This window comes from Apteryx rowi, unplaced genomic scaffold (genome assembly GCF_003343035.1).
Source record: "Apteryx rowi isolate R43461 unplaced genomic scaffold, aptRow1 scaffold_958, whole genome shotgun sequence".
Lineage (NCBI taxonomy): Eukaryota > Metazoa > Chordata > Aves > Apterygiformes > Apterygidae > Apteryx > Apteryx rowi.
Window position 1 is genome coordinate 149,574 of NW_020451269.1, and position 18,195 is coordinate 167,768.

The 18,195-nt window shown below is 38.1% G+C and overlaps 1 protein-coding gene across 1 annotated transcript in view; it reads right to left on the reverse strand.

Moving 5' to 3' along the window:
- Window positions 1-3,605: 3,605 nt before the first annotated feature.
- Window positions 3,606-18,195, reverse strand: part of MYO10 (myosin X) — a 77,793-nt gene continuing 63,203 nt past the window's right edge. Inside the window, exons 28-38 of the mRNA XM_026092288.1 lie at window positions 16,010-16,152; window positions 15,382-15,576; window positions 14,099-14,256; window positions 12,697-12,820; window positions 10,636-10,933; window positions 9,029-9,236; window positions 8,241-8,377; window positions 7,517-7,637; window positions 4,553-5,005; window positions 4,001-4,192; window positions 3,606-3,716 (exon numbers count right to left, since the gene is read on the reverse strand). Coding sequence (XP_025948073.1) covers window positions 3,606-3,716; window positions 4,001-4,192; window positions 4,553-5,005; window positions 7,517-7,637; window positions 8,241-8,377; window positions 9,029-9,236; window positions 10,636-10,933; window positions 12,697-12,820; window positions 14,099-14,256; window positions 15,382-15,576; window positions 16,010-16,152 — 2,140 coding nt within the window. The remainder of the gene's footprint in view (window positions 3,717-4,000; window positions 4,193-4,552; window positions 5,006-7,516; window positions 7,638-8,240; window positions 8,378-9,028; window positions 9,237-10,635; window positions 10,934-12,696; window positions 12,821-14,098; window positions 14,257-15,381; window positions 15,577-16,009; window positions 16,153-18,195) is intronic.

Below are 18,195 nucleotides of genomic sequence, written 5' to 3' on the forward strand. Positions count from 1 at the left end.
ATTGAATAGTTCCTGCCTGCGAGGGGCTCAGGTAGTTTATCTGCCTGGTGGGGCCCCAGGGTCTCTCGCACTGTGGTTATATGCGACCAGGTGCAGGCAGGGTTTGTCCCCCAGGGGGTTTGGCAGGGTCAGTATAACTGCGCAGAAGCTGCTGAGGCGACCCGGAGCGGAGCGGCCGCCGCGCCGCGGGCTGGGGCCGCCAGGGGGCGCCGCCAGGCGGCGGGACGCGGCCGGTGCAGCGAGCGGGGGCGCCGCCCGGAGCGGCTCAGGCGGGGTCTGCTTCGGGCTGGCAGGTGGGAAATGGAACAGGAATCGCTCTTCCTAACTCTCTCGGAGAATATGAGCATTTCAAATTCTGAAAACCACAAAATAGTAAAATTACCCTTCTCTCTGGTGGAATTGGATCAGGCACTGTGTTTGTCCTAGAACCCTTAAGCAGCTTAATATTCTGTACTTTGTGATTTCTGATATGCTCAACCTGTGGCAGCCACGAGCCAGCACCATCAAGCCCCAGAAGTTAAAGGAATTCCTAGCATGGCCTGCTTGCTCGTACTCCATCACTAAGTTAACTGAAACAGAGGCTGGAAGAGTGAGAATAGAGCTGGTAGAGGAGAATGCGTATAGTCCCTTCTATTTCCATTCTTCCTTCCTTAGGTGCTGCGAGTTCTCTTTAAAGAGGTTAACTGATCTTATAAAACCAGGGATCTCTTGTTTTAAGTGTCTCAGTTTTCTGGTGGCACTCACTACAGGAGAAAGTTTAACTGAATGTGACTTGAAGTCTGAAGGTCTTTAAAGGCAGACATACTTCTGTAGACCCAAACATACTAAGACAGCAGAAAGTATCAGTTGCAATCCTATAACCTGCCCAGAAGTATAGATCTACTCTTTTGTAAGCAGTGGTAAGCTTCTACAGAATTGTTTTTCTGAAAATACATGCCTTTATTTCAAACCTAGACTAACAGCAAAAACTTATTCTGATTTATAAAGGACTATTCCTCTTCTCTGTTCAGATAAACTTGACTGCTACTGTAACAGAAGAGAGCATATGCAAGAGATTAGTTCTAGCTCTCACAAGAAATGCCTTGTATTATTGGAAGAAACCTATTACTGAAACCCCCCAAAATTGCAAGAATGGATCACCTTCTAAATCAGTGTTTAAATATTTTATAATTTCAGGGACACTGTTCTCATGTCCAAACCCAGGTTTGTGTTAGGCAATACTGATTTTGATAAATTGTACATTCTTCCTTGTGAGTATCAACAATTATGAAAGCTTTTATTTACCTCAGCAGCAGTAATTGAAAGGAGGTGTGTGGCACGTTAGCAGAATTGGCATGAATGAAGAGAAACTCTTATATATAGTGACAGGCTGTTCTGTGTATTGACTAAGAGTGAACATACCTCCTAATGGTTGGTAGCATTCACAAGTTAATTAGGAGGTGAATGAAATGGGACTGGAGATGTGGCTTCAACTACGGAGGGTGCGACCTTGAACAAGACTGTCACCTTATATTCCTGGGGTTTTTTGACCAATTAATGATGATGTTGTGGCAGGGACTTCTCTGAGCATGTTTATGAACAGCACTTAGACAAAACTCAGCTTTGCTGCATTGACTTGAATGTGTACGTAGTGTCATTCCAAGGATGCCTTGCTAAAAGCAATCAAGCTCTTTATAAACAACTTATATATGGAAAAAATCAGAATGGTTATGGTCACAGATACTGTATGTGTATATAATATATACTGGAGTTACAGAAACAATGTAGTTCTATATCCTTTTTTTCCTTGAAGAAGTTCACCTTCAGAGAGGAGGGAAAAACATGAAATGTGGAAAACATTTAACATCATTCTTTAGCAAGCCTTATGGACTGAGGGGCAGCTTCACAGACTGAATGAATAAATGTATTTGCCAGGAGGATTATTCATTGCAAGTGTTGTAGCCTATGAAAGCTATGTGTGCTTATAAGGGCAGCATATGCTGCATATGGCTAGTGAAGACAATCTATATTAAATCAGGGCTGCACAAATAGCAAAAGCTTTACTTACATGTTGCTTGTGGGGACTCAGCAATTCTTCCCTTCTATTGTTTTGGTGTTATTGACACACATTACATTATCAAGTAGATCATTTTGATTGCAGATGGAAACTTTCCTGTTACTACAGAAAGCACATGCACCCTTCCAAGCAAAAGCGTATACAGCTTACACTATGTTCCTGTTGGCTCCTGAGAAGTCAGAAGGTATTAGAGCTGTGCTGAAAGTCCAAGTCAGTATAAATGGGAAACAAATCATATTACATATGATATTTTCTTTATTGCTGGACTTTAAGTAAGTAGGCATGATTCCTTAAAGGCTTAGTTTTTTAATAATGGTAAGGTTTTGGGGTCTGTTTTTTTTTCTGTGGACAAAAAGATACCTCTGATCGAAATTTTGCTTTATCTTACAGTATTTCTGTACAAAAACAAAAGTCCCAAATCAGCTTATTACTAGCTGATATCCCCCAAGTTATTTACAGGTGTCAAGAACCTTCATTAAGCAACCAGGTAAAAGAGAGCTCTATAATAAAGCAGTTTGACTGTATAACTGTGCATTCTCTAGTAAACTCTGAAGGGCTCTGACCTTTTCCAGGTAGTTTGGGTTGGAGAGTCCAGCTAGAATTCTAAAAGAATAGTGTCTTTTTAAAAGAAAAGTTTTTAATATTAAAAACTTTAGCTGACATTATGGAATATTGAACTGATAATTGTATTTCCATATTAGGGTAGTCTATAAATATTCTCAGCTACATCTCTCTTTATAATACAGCAGGTACAGAATGCAGACTTCTGCTACATATATGGTAATACATATTTGCGATAGTAAATCAGTGTATGAAAATTTCAGAATTTACTTGTTAATAAAACTGCTTATAAAGTAACCATACAATTGTAACAACTATACCTCTGAACTATTAAAATGTACAGAAAGACTGTTTACATCATTGCACATACTTATTCCCTTTGCTTCAAAAGACTTGTGAAATACAGAATAAAATTAGTCAAATTTTCCTGTCAGCTCAAATATGCACATGCAATGTGCATATCCATGGAAGCAAGGGGAAACAAAATGTTGGCATCTGTAAGGAAGGCTGCCAGCAGCTCCCCCAAAATATACCTCCCTCTTCTTCCCTCCCCCATTCCCACATGTATGGAGGCTAGTAGGTTAGTGCAGAATGGATGAACTTTGTTTTCAGTGTTTTGATTGGAAAAAAAATAATCTTGATTTTTATCAGCAATTGTAGGTTAATACAAATTGGTTTTAATGTTGTAAGGCACTTTTACTGCTTGTATTGCAAGTGGGTCAAGTCTTAAGGCATTTGTTGCATAAACTGAAGATAATAATGCTTTGGAATTTTTGAATGAGCCAGCAGTTCTAGTATGTGACTATTCCAGCTGATTTCCTTCCCACCCCCCACCCTGTGGTCTTTTTAAAACAAGGTTTGAAGGTATTTTCCTTGGAAATTCTGGTTCTTGGTTAGCTTGTTAACAAATGTGATCGGTATCATCAGGTCATTTTGAGGCCAAGCAGCGATAAGTTCTATTTAGAGGACATTGGAACTGGTTTTGTTTTCACCTGGAGCTGCCTTGACTTCCATGACTACTCACTGATCGAGAGGTGCTGTAGCGCTTTTTCACAATCATACTGATATAGGCTTTCATCAGCTTTGCAATGTCAACCACCTGCAAAAAGAGTACAAAGAATCCAAAGCCCTTAGTAAGGTAACAGTGTGTGAATGAATTTCTTTACACAACAGTATAAAACTGTCGAGCTTTCAACAAAAGCCCTTGCTGTTAAACAAATGCAACTACTCAAAACCTTTGTCCATCTTACTACCTCTTCTCTTTAGCTTTACAGAGGTCTTGAATGAGTTTGTAACATTTGCAGCTATTATTTTAATTAAAAAGTAGCCTAGCCATCAGCACAGGAATACAATACTATTAACAAAATTCCTTCTTTCTCTTACCTCACTAGTCTCAAAAAGCAGTTCTCTCTCATCCACCACAATCTTGTAGGTGTTGGCAAGTGGTGCACCAAAGGACAAGATATGTTCATACTGAAACACTTCTAAAGGTCTTCCTTCCCCGCGCTTATAGACAGAGACTGCGTCAGCGCTGACTCCAAGCCACAACTCTTGTGGAAAGCCCCCTTCTTTACACTAGAGAAAAGAATATAAATTAACAACAAATGGAACTGGGTGAGTTGCATGACACTTACTGTTGAAGTCCTTTCTGTACTCATTTTAAAAGAAAAAAGTGCAGGTTGCTTGTCCATCTTTGAACACAGCCTTTACACATCTCCTAACTTGTATGCAACTTATAAGGCTAGCATTCCGTTCCTCTGAATTTTATGGGGTTAAAAGGCTACAGCGTATGCTAACTGGAGTATGTTTTAGTATGTAATATTTAATTATGTCATCTCTCTGAGCATTGTGATATGGTATTTAGGAAACTACTCTGTAATGTAACCACCAACTATAGCAGTATAAACTATGTTGTGAGTGTTGAGGAAGTCTTACCTCTACATCAAACAACGTTGACCCATAGCCAGGCCATTCCTTAATCAAAGCCATATACTTTGCCATAGCCTGCTCCTGGTTCATTCTCTGCAGTTTTTTCCATTTGTCAATAATACTAGTCCTGGAAGCTGAGACTTCCTCTTTGACCCACATGTCTAACATCTGATCCTCCTCAACCTTCTGTTTGCTGATAGAGCCACTGCGGAAACTCCTCCGCAGTGTTCCTTCGAGAAAGCTGGCTCGTTTCTTCTCAGCCTTCTCTGCTGCAGTAAAGGTTTTGGTGGATTGTGTAATCCGAGACTTCAGCTTTTGCAAGGGATAGACTTCCTCCATTTCTGGTATGGTGGTATGCAGAGTGTAATCTCCCTGAAGGTACTGAAGACGCAAAGCTGCAAGGACCTGAAGGGTTTCTTCTGGAGCAGGATAGTGTCCTCTAATCACTGCTTCATGAGCCTAGAGAAGGGGGAAAAAATGTATCTTTTTATGTACAAACTCAGTCTTTGAAAGGACAGAAATAGAAATGGGAAGTAGATTTACTGCCACACAAACCCATGACTTGAAATAAATGATCCACTAAATAAACCAAGTATGATAAATTTGTTAGTATCGGTAAAACAAGGCTTTCTACAAGAACTGCAAAACAAATGAGGAACTTGCTAAAGGAGAATTACTGCTACTAGTACAGCTCCTAGAGAACTGGAATATGTAAGAACCAACTGGGTTACTAAGAAGGAAAAGAAAATGTAAAGGGGAGAAAATCAGGATCTAAAACACCTGATGGGAGGGTTAAGGGGGTGGAGTTTAACATCTGTGTTAAAGGACATTAGGAAGAAATGGATATCTAGACTTACTTATTGCTCTTAATAATCTGGCCGTGAAAACTTAAGTTGCTAGCCAAATGAGCAAACCCCTAGGACATTTTCATGATAAACCTCACTGAGGGAAAACAGTGAATCTTAGAAGGGATCTAGATAAAATTAATAAAATGTTTATATGGCATAGTTGTCTGGAGCACCAGGGATCTGACTGGGAAGTAAGATGACTGCTTCAAATCCTAGTTCTTTCTTTGTACACCCATTCAAACCTTTGGAAATGTGTAGCATCTAGGATTTTTTTCATATGAAACTAATACAGGAAAAAAACATGCCTCATGTCTGGAGATGCAGGAACTGCAAGCAATTTAGTAAAAGCATAGAGATAATTCACATCAAAGTAAGAGCAAGTTCATCTAGGCATATGGTTAAGATGGAGACAGAATCTGCCTGTAGACATGCAAGACAGTGTAACTGGGATTGTATATATGCAGAAAGAGCTGTATTGTAGAAATGGAAGGACAGGATTTTAATAAGGAAGAGGAACTAAAAGATTTTTAATCAGCATCTTATGAATCAATTCATATTTTAAAATAGTGAGAGAGAACTAAAACTGAAGATGCAAGGGAACTCTTAATTTATCTGCTGAAAAAGATTCAATGACTGACAGCAAAACCAGGCAATTAAAAAAGAAAAAGATCAGAACAACTGATGTTAGAATGTAATTAATTACCTCCTTTAGCTAGTGCTGTGATATTAATCTTAATGATTGAATGTGCCRTGTTGTCTAACTGAAATACTATTGGTCTTGGCATGATGTAAAACATTTGGCTAACCACCAGTCAGCATAGACTGCTGCATGAAAACCATCTGCTTTAGTGAATGTGCTTGTTTCAGTAGTCCATATTGCAAGCCACATAAAGCTGCCATTTAAACCAGTTTCAAAATGTAAAATTACTGATGCAGAGCTCTTATCAATTTTCTTCTTACTGTTTAAACTTGATTCCAAAACAGAGGCATTAGCTGCCTGATTCTTCAATATGTAAAAACATTATGTCTTCAGGCTGGCAACACTTCTAAGCCCAGCCAAGGCAGTCTATCGCCCAGATCCTTTAGCTGGTAAGATGCAGTTGTGGGTTGAGCTACAGTAGTGGGCTCTGGAAGGAGACTTTTGGTAGACTCATGCTGTAATATGATGCCTTAAGTCCTAAACTGAGAACAAGGAAGCAATGCTGTATTACAACCAGGATGTTTCTGATCCTGCAGAAGGGGAAGAAGGCTTCATTTATAGAAAAAAATGAAACATATGTCAGTCCCTGATTATATCAGGCTTGCTTAACCTTACGCAGCAGTCTTCGACTGTCTCTAGTGGGTACTTGAAAGAGGCTGTCCACTGGAAGTTTTCTTAGCCATTTGCAATATAGTAGAAAAGAAAGCAGTCAATCTACAGTTAAATGCCATCAGTGAGAATTTCTGAGTAACTGCAGCACTTCCTGTAATAGAAATCCAACTGCTAAGACATTTAATTTTCTCTATAAATCTGTTTCACTTTTATGTTTTGCAATGTGGCCTAATTCTGAGCTCAGCACATTCATTAACTGGATTTTGGCTTATCATAGCTATCTTATGATTACTGCTGAGACCTGACTGCTTTGTTTTTTTATGGTGCCTACCAAATCCTAAACAATTTTTGAAAATAGAAAAGCCACTGTCTGATTAGTTGTGTGCAGTTGCCAGTATGGTCTCTAATGGTTTGCTTGGCAATTACATATTTTTACTTTATTTCTTGCACTTTAAGTAAATGGATTCATAAGAGCAAAATTAGAAGCAAGTATTATTATTTGCTCTCGTTCCAGATATAAATTATCCAGCTTAGATCCAGTTAGCCTATCTCTCTCACTGCAATACATAAAGCAATTCACAAGTAAAAAAGGTACTGTAATGCACAAGCAGAAGGGTCAGAACACTAAGTAAATCATATTCACTTCACTTGTCTCGGATAATCCTATTTTGACCAGTAAACTGCTTTCTTTGCATTTGCTGCCTGAGCAGTATGTTTAGTTAAAAACATAACCAAAACTCTTCCTGTGTTGCCTAAATCTTTTGCTTTTTCTCTCTTAAAAACTCTTCACAACAGAACCTTGTTTTTTACCTGCTCAAACATAAAGGCAAATTCCACACTGTCTTTTGGGACGTTTTCTGTGTCCAGGAAGCAGTAGAGCTTGAAATAAAACTTCCAGTGCATCTCTCCAGCCTCAGCAGAAGCAGCAAGCCTACATGTTTGGGGGGGGGGGGGGGGGGGGGAAGAGAGAGAGAGAGAGAGAGAGAGAGAGAGGGAGAGAGAGAGAGATATCAGATCTGTGCAATCAAACGCCTTTCTGAATTGACACCTGAAGAATCTAAGCACATCCTTGGCTGATTTTTTCTTTGTTACATCAGGTATAAATCTGATATTGGTGACAGGAGTTATTTGTTTTCATCAGTATACTGATCAGTAACTATACAGTTTCAATTCCACTGGTAAGAGAAATGTTCTGAGCTGTACTGTGGTGGCTTCCATGTGAAGTCTATATGAAGTTATGCAATAGGCAGTCAAAAGGGCAATGACTGCCAAGAGTTCAGTTCTCCCAGCAGTGGGGCAGCCACAGTGCTAGTAACGGTGGAAAAAATTGTAGTAGTAGAACCCAAGTGAATAGGCAGCTCATTAATTCCTTTAAGGAAAAAAAAAAAAAAAAAAAAGCTTTTTTCCAGAAATGCCTGCGTGTTGTCATTCAACAAACAAAAAAGGCACAGGAAGAGAAAATTCAGTATTATTGACATTGGAAATGTATTTAATTGCTACTTATTAGAGGAGAGAGAAGGAGAGGCACACTCACTTTTCAAACTTTGCCAAGATGTCAGCCACAATGGTTCTGCTTTCAATTGCTTTATCAATAGTTCCATTGTATTCAAACAAAGCGAACATATTTCTGCTATCCTCCATGGCCAAGCCACGAATTAACTTTTCAACCACCTAAAGAAAAACAGCACATCAACAAACCCATAGCATGAAAAGGTAGTATCACAGAGTTAAGGCACATATTCAGGAGAAAATTAAAAACTAGATTTTACATTAGGATAAAAATGTTCCTAAGATGTTCTTATCAGGTGTATTCATTGTTCTCAAATACAGCTTTAATTTTTATCCTAAATACTTCTAATTCTTTTAGAAGATAGATATATATATATATATATATATATATATATGCTACCACTTGGCCAGATATAATCCCTGTATTTCACCAACTCAGCTAGTCTCTAGCTTTAGGAAGCAACTTGGCTCTCATACACACCAATATGTACTGAAGTTATTTCAGCACTGCCGCTATTGCATTGTTCAGTCTTTCCAGTAATTTTTCCTGTAAGAGAGGACTGGAGTTGGGTAATCCTCTGCAGCGTAAAGACAGTCTTCATAGCAGGGATTTCTCTAGATCACTGGGGAGGGGAGGGTCTGTAAGCCTCCCCTCCACTGAACGGAGAGGTGGTAATCTCTCAACTGGACGTCAATTGGTAGCCAGAAATCCTCAGTGTTTCCAGAGTTTAACACCACTACTGTCTGCATCTGTCACATAAAGAGAAACACCAACTGATTTTGTGCCAAAGCTGTTTTGTCACCACTTCTTACCTCTCCAGCTGTAGTGTGAGAGTTGATTGTAATCTTACAGGAGCCACCACCATGACAATAAACTGTAGATGTCATTTCCTGTCTGCTGATCAGAGCTTCTATTTCATCCCGCGATGGCACAAACTCTCTGCATTTGTTTTTTTTGAGAGATTCGTAAGTAAAAAGTGCGTATTTTTCCATTTCAGTTCCTGGAAACTGGTCACGAACCCTGTGAGACAAATGTTATTACTTTAAGTTGCCAGTGTGTGAAATAGAAAATTTACTCATTTGAGAATGGTTTTTTCCTTAAAGTGATAAGGTATTTCTGTATCCAGTATGCTATTTAATTAGCACAGTCAAAGGTTAATCTTCACTGTCAAGGAAAGCATCCTAAAGTGTGTTTTACTGTGGGATAACTTACATACATTAATCATTTTATTCTAAAAACCTAACGGAAAGCAAAAGCTTATAGCATTAACTATAGGAACCTTGTAATAATTCAGATTTGACAGCAAGATAACCATAATAATGTTACTGTAATCAACTCTCCTTTTTGTAATTGTTGAATGAAGACAAAACTGCATTGAGGTAATACAGAAACAAAGCAATGAAACAGATTTTTGACTACTCACTTTTGCAGTAGTGTCACTTAGGATGCTTGATTTCTATTCCTGATTTTCTTACAGATTCTCTCTAGACCATACTGTTCAGCAGTTACTCTTAGGAGTATTCAGTAACAGCTTTAATGAACTCAGCTCTAATTATTGCAATTTTCTTAACTGGGAGGCTATTTTATGGACTGAGTTAAATTGAGAAAGTGAATCAGTTAGATTGTTTTAATTTTACACACTTGGATATAAAGTGATTGGTGTTTTTCACTATATTTATTTTGATTGAAAGGTATAGCTTCAATACGAGCATTTTACAAATATTTATAAAATAGTTTAGATTTAGTAAAGTGACTTACCAAGTCTGTGTACTAGCACAAATACAGACATAACTTTTGAATTATTGAGAACAGTTTGTTTTTAATGGACTAACTTTTCTAATGACACTTTGCATTCTTCTGATGCATTAGAGCAAGAGGAACTCCACATTCTAGTTAATGCTCAACTGTCACAAATGAGTTGTTTTTTTTTTTAAACAGTCATTATCATATTAAAATTAGATTTACAAGCAGACATTTTTACCTTAAATGTAAACATCATTATGTTCTTTTATGTACATGATGCATGCTTTATGAAACTAAACAGGATGAAGAATTTTTAACAGGTTAATTTGGACAGTTAGGAGTAGGACCTGTGTGCAGTGGCTGTAAGTCATTTAAGCAACTTTATACAGTTGTTTAAAGCTCCACTTTTGTCAACATTAAACAATGCATTCAGTTTAGTGGGACTTTGCTTGATTCTTCAACTGAAAATAATTCCAGCTAGATCAACTCATACACCGCTTTCTTACAACATTTTTTTAGATTTTTTTGGATTCCTCATTTGGCATAACCAGTTCACCAAGTTGAATGCATCTTCAAGTCTCACCTCAAGATGTCTAAACACTCTTAAATGGAGGGGGAAGAGAGAAGCAATGAGTGAAGGAACTTTGTCTTGCTCAAGCAGTTTAAAGCTTCTCACCTTTTGAGATGGAACTTGAGGTATTTGAGGATGCTGCGACTGGGCAGAAATGTGCAACTCATGCAGGTGAGTATCTGCCAACTATACAGGTTCCCCACGCTCCCAGGGTTAGGTACTTTATTGGTCTGCTTGATGAGCTGACAGTAGAGCTCATCTCGAAGAGGTCGTAAGTCATGCCCGGTTTGGAGGATACCTTGAATTATAGGGATGGGATCAGACATAGACTCTAGCTGCTGTAAAGAATTGAATATCTTGATGGCTTCGTCCTGCAGAGTGGTGTAGCCCTTGTCTTTCAGCACTACAAAAGAAAAAAGAAGGGTGTTTAGACTGAGATATGAAAGAGAAAGCACTAACTCAGGCTTAATGTAGAAATTGTTTAGTGAAATTCTGTGACCCTTCTTATGCAGGATAGTAGATGGATCTTTTCCATTTTATATCTATGAAATAAACTTGTTTTGTGAGCTATTTTGCTATTAAGATTTGTTTTGAATTTAATGAAATTTTGAAGTTTCTGACAGCATAATTTAAAATGTGTATCTTACTTGATCAGAGTTTTTTGATGGAAAAACTTCCTTCCAGTGATTATACTGTTGAAGTGTCTATCACTTTTTCACTGTCACAAGAAAGTGCAAAGCTGATAAGGTCATAAGCAAGATAAAGCATGATTGTGTTATGGAAGGTGACAAAGATGCCAGACATCAGTTTTGTCTATGGCAGCAGCATTTTGTTTAAACCCAAACAGTGCTACTAAACTAAATCATTGTCATGATAGCTGCAACTTGCTTTTCAAGTGCAGGACGGGTGATTGTTTTTTGCACTACAGTTTATTCAGCATGGGCTAATGACTTTCACAATCTACTTAGRAGCACCATGCAGTGCTGAGGTTCAAGGGATGGAAGGGATTGCTATGATGTCTGAATCAATTAGACCTACTGCCCATCAAAGCACAAAACCATACATATGTATCTTACTATGAATAAAAATTTTCTAAGCTGACATTGTAAGATTACCAAAAATAACTGGAGTTCAACTGCAACTCCAGGCAGTAGCCCAGCATCAGCCCTTCTATGGAGCAACATTTCGTATGGGAAGACTTTGGCAAGACTTCTGCCTCAGAAGGAAATAGCCTTTTCTGTCCATGGGGCATACAGAGCATCTGTGCTGCACTCGCACATGGGACAAGCAACTCAAGTAATGGGAAGATTAGACCCGTGTCTTGCCACTGCACAGGAGGAGGTAGGGGAAGAGAAGGAAAAGGTTTCTTCAAGCATTTTCCTTTTCTTTGTCGTGTTAGCAGCAGGGTATCATTTGAGTTATTAGGAAGTATTACCCGAAGTATCTTAGTTTTTAATCATCCATGACTTCCCACTGTCCTTCCAAGGATGAGACTTCTGATCTGATTCATCTCTTGTTTAGTAAGCAGTTTCAAAATAACATAAGCATATTAATTTAAGGACACCAAATTCACAACCAGCTCTGAACCATTGGTTCAAAACACCCTTCTAGCTTAGTGCCTTTTAACATCCTTGGCTCAATCACTACTACACCTGTTTCAGGAGTAATGTATCATTACTTTTTCCAATCACGTCTACTTAAATCTTTTTTTATATATATAATGCTTTCTACCACATATGATGAAACTTACAGTTGTGGACTGGAAGTTGTGGCAGCTGCAGCTGATGGGGTAGGAATGATTTGAGAAGGGGAACATGTTGTTCAAGGAGACTGAATGAACTAGGTTTTGTTGCTTATTTTAGGCTTCTCAAACTTGGTCTGCTTAGCTGGGTTGGAAGTGAGGGTAACAAACTTGTATCATAGCAGCAATAGCAGCCTTCCTTTCCTTATCACCCATGTAGAAGCAACAGCAGCCTATGGTTCCATGCTAGACAAACTGCTATTCTCTATCTTTCATAACAGAACAGTGAGACTTGTTTATTCATACTATAAGAATATATATTTTGCTTACTGGTATTGCACTATAGCACATGGACTGAAAACTCCTGTCCTATGGTTTAGTCTATCATAGGGAAAAATGTTTGTTTCTATAACTGAAAAACTTACAGTTTAGATTGATGTCCCCATATGGCAGTGGCAGTAATGGCGAGTGCAACGGATGATGAGTGTAACGGAGAATAGGGTTTCTCTTATAAATTTGTTCAACCACCTCAGCATTTAGGCAGTTTTCCTGTTGGGGTAAGAAAAAAGCTTAATTTGGGGCCCAGCATTAACAGTAATACAATACTTAGTGCCTGTAAGTTGGCTGTAGAAAAATTAGTCATTAATGTTAACAACGCTATCTGGTGCTAAATCCAGTTGTGGGTACTGTGGCTCCCATGGCACTCTGCATGCTATGAATGCTCAGTGGCTGCTGACCTCATGCCTTGCATAAGCTTACCTTGTCTGTGCACTAAAAAACCGCAGCAGAGCTGCAGGGGACAAAAATGCAGTTTCATAAAACTTTTTGAAATGTGTTTTCATTCTGCAATTGTTTTTATTCCAGTCTTTCATAACTGGAATTATATCAAGACATCTGTCTTTAAGTTTTGTTTAAAAATGTTTCTCTAGCATAACTAATCAGCCTTTTCAGTTGCAATCTAAAGGAATTACCATAACAAAATAGTCCAGAAAAACAGCTGCTGCAAACCTGATGCACCCATTCTGCCTCTGACATCTGAACACTGTTCTTAGTCAAAATTTGTCAGATGTGTGAGAACTGTCTTCTGTCACCTATGAACTTCCCTACATTTTCTCCTGTTCTAAAGAACAGTCTTCATATTCTTGAAATCTAGGATTTAATATGTCTTTTYCATGGGGAAAAGGGAGGACCTACTATGGGAAAAGCTTAGTAGCTGATCTTACCCCTTCCCCCCTTTTTGGTCTCTCCTGAGAATCATCATCCTGAAGGGGGACTAGCAGAAATCTTCAGAAAGACCTGGCTGGCTGTGCACGCAGTATCTCCAGAAGGACCATAAAGCAGTAAGCATTAATTGGATACATTTGCCATTACTCAGAGGCATGAAATGCTTAGGTCAAACTATTCTAGAACAAGATTTGAAACATAGTGAAAAAACATCACAGGACCTGGCCAGTCCACATCCTGCCATGCCACTTACTGTGGACATAGCCAATCAGGTCTGCTAACCCGCAAATTTCCACACTGCACTCTACTGCCTGGTATAGCAGCATCTGTTAAATTACACAAACAAGTAAAGCTTATTACTGTTTTCAAGGAAAAGAAGTTATCCTTCTTTCCCTTCAAGTTACACTTCATATTTTGTTCTTAGACTGTTTTAATAGAAATTCCTTTAGCAGGTGAATGACTACATTCAGGTTCTGCAATTTCAGTCCATGTCACTGTGTGATTAAAACTCACATTTTCTGCTTGGCAAAAGGAACATAAAAAAGACTGATTTCAAGTATCTAAATAACCCTTCTTTCCCACCCACCTCTGGTTTGTTCCTACCTTAATATCCTGAATAAGTTGCTGGGTTGGTGTATCAATTGGTGCTTTTGTGTCAATCACATTCTGGATGGCACTTGACCAACGAGTAGCCTCATTAAGCAATTTTGTATAGAGACGGTAACAGTGTTTGCGTCCGTATACAGTTACATTCCAGTAGCCTAGCACAACAGTAAAAATCATTCATCATAAAAGGTATATCTATAAAAATACCACAGCTTCYAGCTAAAAACAGGTGCAGTCTCATCAGACCTTGACTGCTGATTTCTGGGACCTGCTGGCAGTTTTTTTTAGGAACTAAGAAGTTTTACCAGTAATTAACTATCCTAAAACAGACTACAATTGTAAAGGAGAGAATGAATGCAGAAGGGTAATATCAGAATATAGCCACCAACATGCAGCACTTCATTTTATCCAGTGATCATAGTAAAAGTGATCAAAACACAACACCATGGAATGCTGTTAGCTCTGTGTGGCTTGCAGGCCAGTCCTTTTCCAGTCCTGTCTGTAAAAGGACAATATGAGACAATCTTGTGTTATATGCGAGAGTCTTGCAACATCTGTGGCACATACACAAACAGACATAAAGCACATGCTACCTGTTCTATAAGAGTCATTAATTTCACACAAATGAAGTGGTAACTATGACAGGAAGAGCATTTCAGTTCATCTTATTTCTACATCATTGCATAGGCTTTTTTATGAAGCAATTTCAACTAAAGAAAATCTATTTAATCTTTCACTATCAAAAACCTCTTTGAAGTGTCAGTGACCCCGATGAGGTTACACAGGACAGTCAGCCATCACTTCTCATTTGCAAACAGCCACATCAGAATTGAAAACCAGTTTTGAAAATGCACTGGAGAGCTGACTCAGATGTAGTATGTAGGTTAGCACAAACTGGACTCTTACTTGCTCAACCGTATACTTGCTCCACCAATGTTAGTCTTCAGAGCTCCTCTGCACAAAGTTATGTATGAGAAGAGTGCTACCCATATGCCTTTCCCACGCCTTTGATGCATAGGTATTCAAGCTACCTTACCACAAGTGTCAGTCTGAGGTAACTTGAATGTCAGTAAGAACAAGTTCTACTACTGTATACATTATTACTGCTGCCTTTTGCCTAGTATGTCCCTGTAAAATGCCTCAGTGACTTAGGATTTGTTCAAATTTGTTCAAACTGCCACCTTAGTACTCCATTTAAAATATCTTTATGCACTGTTTGTTGCATAAATAGGTAGGTCAGAAGGCAACTGAAAGCATATTTGACAAACACAAACAATTACCTGTCTCTTTGAAGATTTTTTCATCAGGTGGGACTACAGAGCAGAGGCTGTTTAGGACCAGCGTACCCAGTTTCAAAGCATTCTTCTCAGAACTCTTGTAGTAGTCCAAAGAATTGTGCGTCAAAACAAACCAACGCTTCTTTAGTTTTAATGAAGACATCTTTGGGTTGTTTTTAACTTCCTTGTGTAGCCATCCTGTTAAAGACAATTTGAATCACACTTCTTTATTTTGCAGARTTGGACAAAATTAAGTTGCTAAAAGTTAGTTGTTTACTTTTTACAACAAAAATATGCTGTGAATTGTTCAGCCCACATATTAAACAACTTTGAGTAAAATTCTCAAAAAATGAAATGTTTAAAATACTATATAAAATCTGTATGACAAATTTTCAACATTGTTGTTTACCCAGAAAAAYTGTTGTTTTGTGATCATTACAGTGGCTTCTTACATAGCACAGTACGACTGTAATTTCAGATGTATTTAATTATGAGTAAACTGCACAGTACAAGGTAGGGATCCAACACTGCCACACTATACTAGCATGTTTCACAGATTGTAATTTGGGAACAACCTCTTTCAAGGTAAATGGATCTTACTTACTTTGATATTGTTCCACTCAGTTCTTACCTCTCACAATGAATTCTTGTCCCTCCACTCTGGTGTCCCCCTTTGACCTTTGCAGTAGGGTTATCCAGTGATGCATCTCTTCAGGAGTATCAGCATTACAGTGAAGAACACGATTAGCAGTGATGATCACAAATGAATTGGGTCTATGAAAACAAATGAAGATTGAAAAAGCCGCTACAATAGGAGTATGTACTGTTTACCTCACTTGCCATAAGCATAAACAGTCTCCACTGTTTGCATTTTCTATTCAGACAAATACTGTGTAGCTCTAAACCATTTATTTCAACACCACTAAACCTAAAAAATATTGGGCATTTGAAAAGACTTAATAATGCTGGATTCATACCAAAATGCTAGGGCTCCAAATGGTGGGAAAGTTTACATTAAATTGCAGTTTGTCCTTTCTCAAAATAAAACCGTAGTGAGAAAAACCTCCAAACTTTAATCAGCTTTAGATATGAATCAGAACTGTATTTCAGGGTCAGATCTATTTAAAGTGTCTGCTTCAGCAGTTACATTAGCTAAAACCAACTACAGAGGTCCATAATGAAGCAGTATGCGAACACAGATTCTTTTCTTTGAATACAGTGCAACTCAATTTGCAGACACTACAATCTATTTTTAATGAGAGTCTGGCTTTCACCCAATCCTACACCAGCATTCACTGAAGCATGAAGAACTAGCCCAAGTGAACTGTGTTGATAGCTCTCTGGATTAGAGGGGCAGGTTTTTCAGTCTACAAACCACTTGCTTTAACCCTTTACTATCAGAGAATGGGATAAAGAACAACATTAATAAAATGATTAGGAGTTAAAATCAGAAGGGTGTGTGTGTGGGGGGGGTTACAGCAATCCAAGCAACATATGAGAAGCATGCAAGTAAGTTCTAATGATGTGAATACAGAGAAATAAAAAGCAGCAGCATCCTTTGGATACCTTTTATAGAAGGGGAGGAAAAGATTATCTACTGTTGTGCTCATCATTGCCAAGAAGGGTAAGGAATGATCAGAGTTTTGGTCACATTCACATTGGAGAAAGAGTTAAATTATTCAAAGAAGAGTGGTGGAGAAGGAAACAGGTGGAGATGTGAACTGAAAAATTCTGTTGACTGTATTTTAAAACCAGGGTGAAGAAAAGGGACCTGTAGACTGAACTAAGTGAAGCACACACTAAAAAGCTGGATAATATGGTATCCAAAAGAGATGTTATAGATAAGCTGTAGCAAGAGAATTGAGAAAGAACACAGCTAAGGTAAAAACTAAGGTTGAACAAGCTAATGAACAAGAGGTTACGATCAAAAGCATCCAACTTTCTGGGTTCCCCTTCCTCCTCCCCAGTTTAAAAAAAAATGATGGAAGACCATTCTTGGGATTCTTTATGAATACAGAATCAAGGGTCTCAACTCAGTCTCTCTCTCTTGAACTTGCAATTGTGGGTCCATATGTGTCAAGACAAAAATACTCTATTGCCTATATCAGACAAATTATCTTCATTTCGTAATTGCTTACAGTTGAAAATCCTTCAATCTCTGATTTACATTCCTAGACTCAGAGAATTAAAAAAATTAGCAAATTTACAAGAAAAAAATCTGTGTGAAAAATGCTTTCAGGAGAAAAGTCTTTCTAACTTAATATTTTGAAGGCTTTGCACATTTTGTATTATACTGTTTAGGAAGCCTGGGCTTATAATCACAACTACTTGCAGTATCTGGATTTTGGTAAACCAAGAGAAGCCAATTACTTAAAACCGGTTGTTTCACACATTTGCAATGAGGAGACTGGAATGAACTGTTACAATACAAATAATACCTGATAGCCAGTAACCTTATAACTAGAGTCACAGCCTGGACCCAGATTACTTTTTATCTCTTAGTTCAAGAACTAAGAATATCATGACCAGGTTTTTGATGCTGCATTGTCTTGTTATATAAAAAAAACCCTACACACACACATACTGTTCTTATTCTAGGAAATAATTTTCATCCAAGTCACTATCCTAGTAGAATACACCCTTCCTGCACAAGAAGATGAATAGCAAAATGTTAGAAGAATTTTTATGCCTACCTCATTACTAAAGGAAGAGAAAATAGGCTTCTCTTTTCAGAAGCATTACTTGTATAAATGAAAGACATACTTATATTCTACCTTTGGATCACTTTAGTAGCAAAATTGCTGAACAGTGCATATA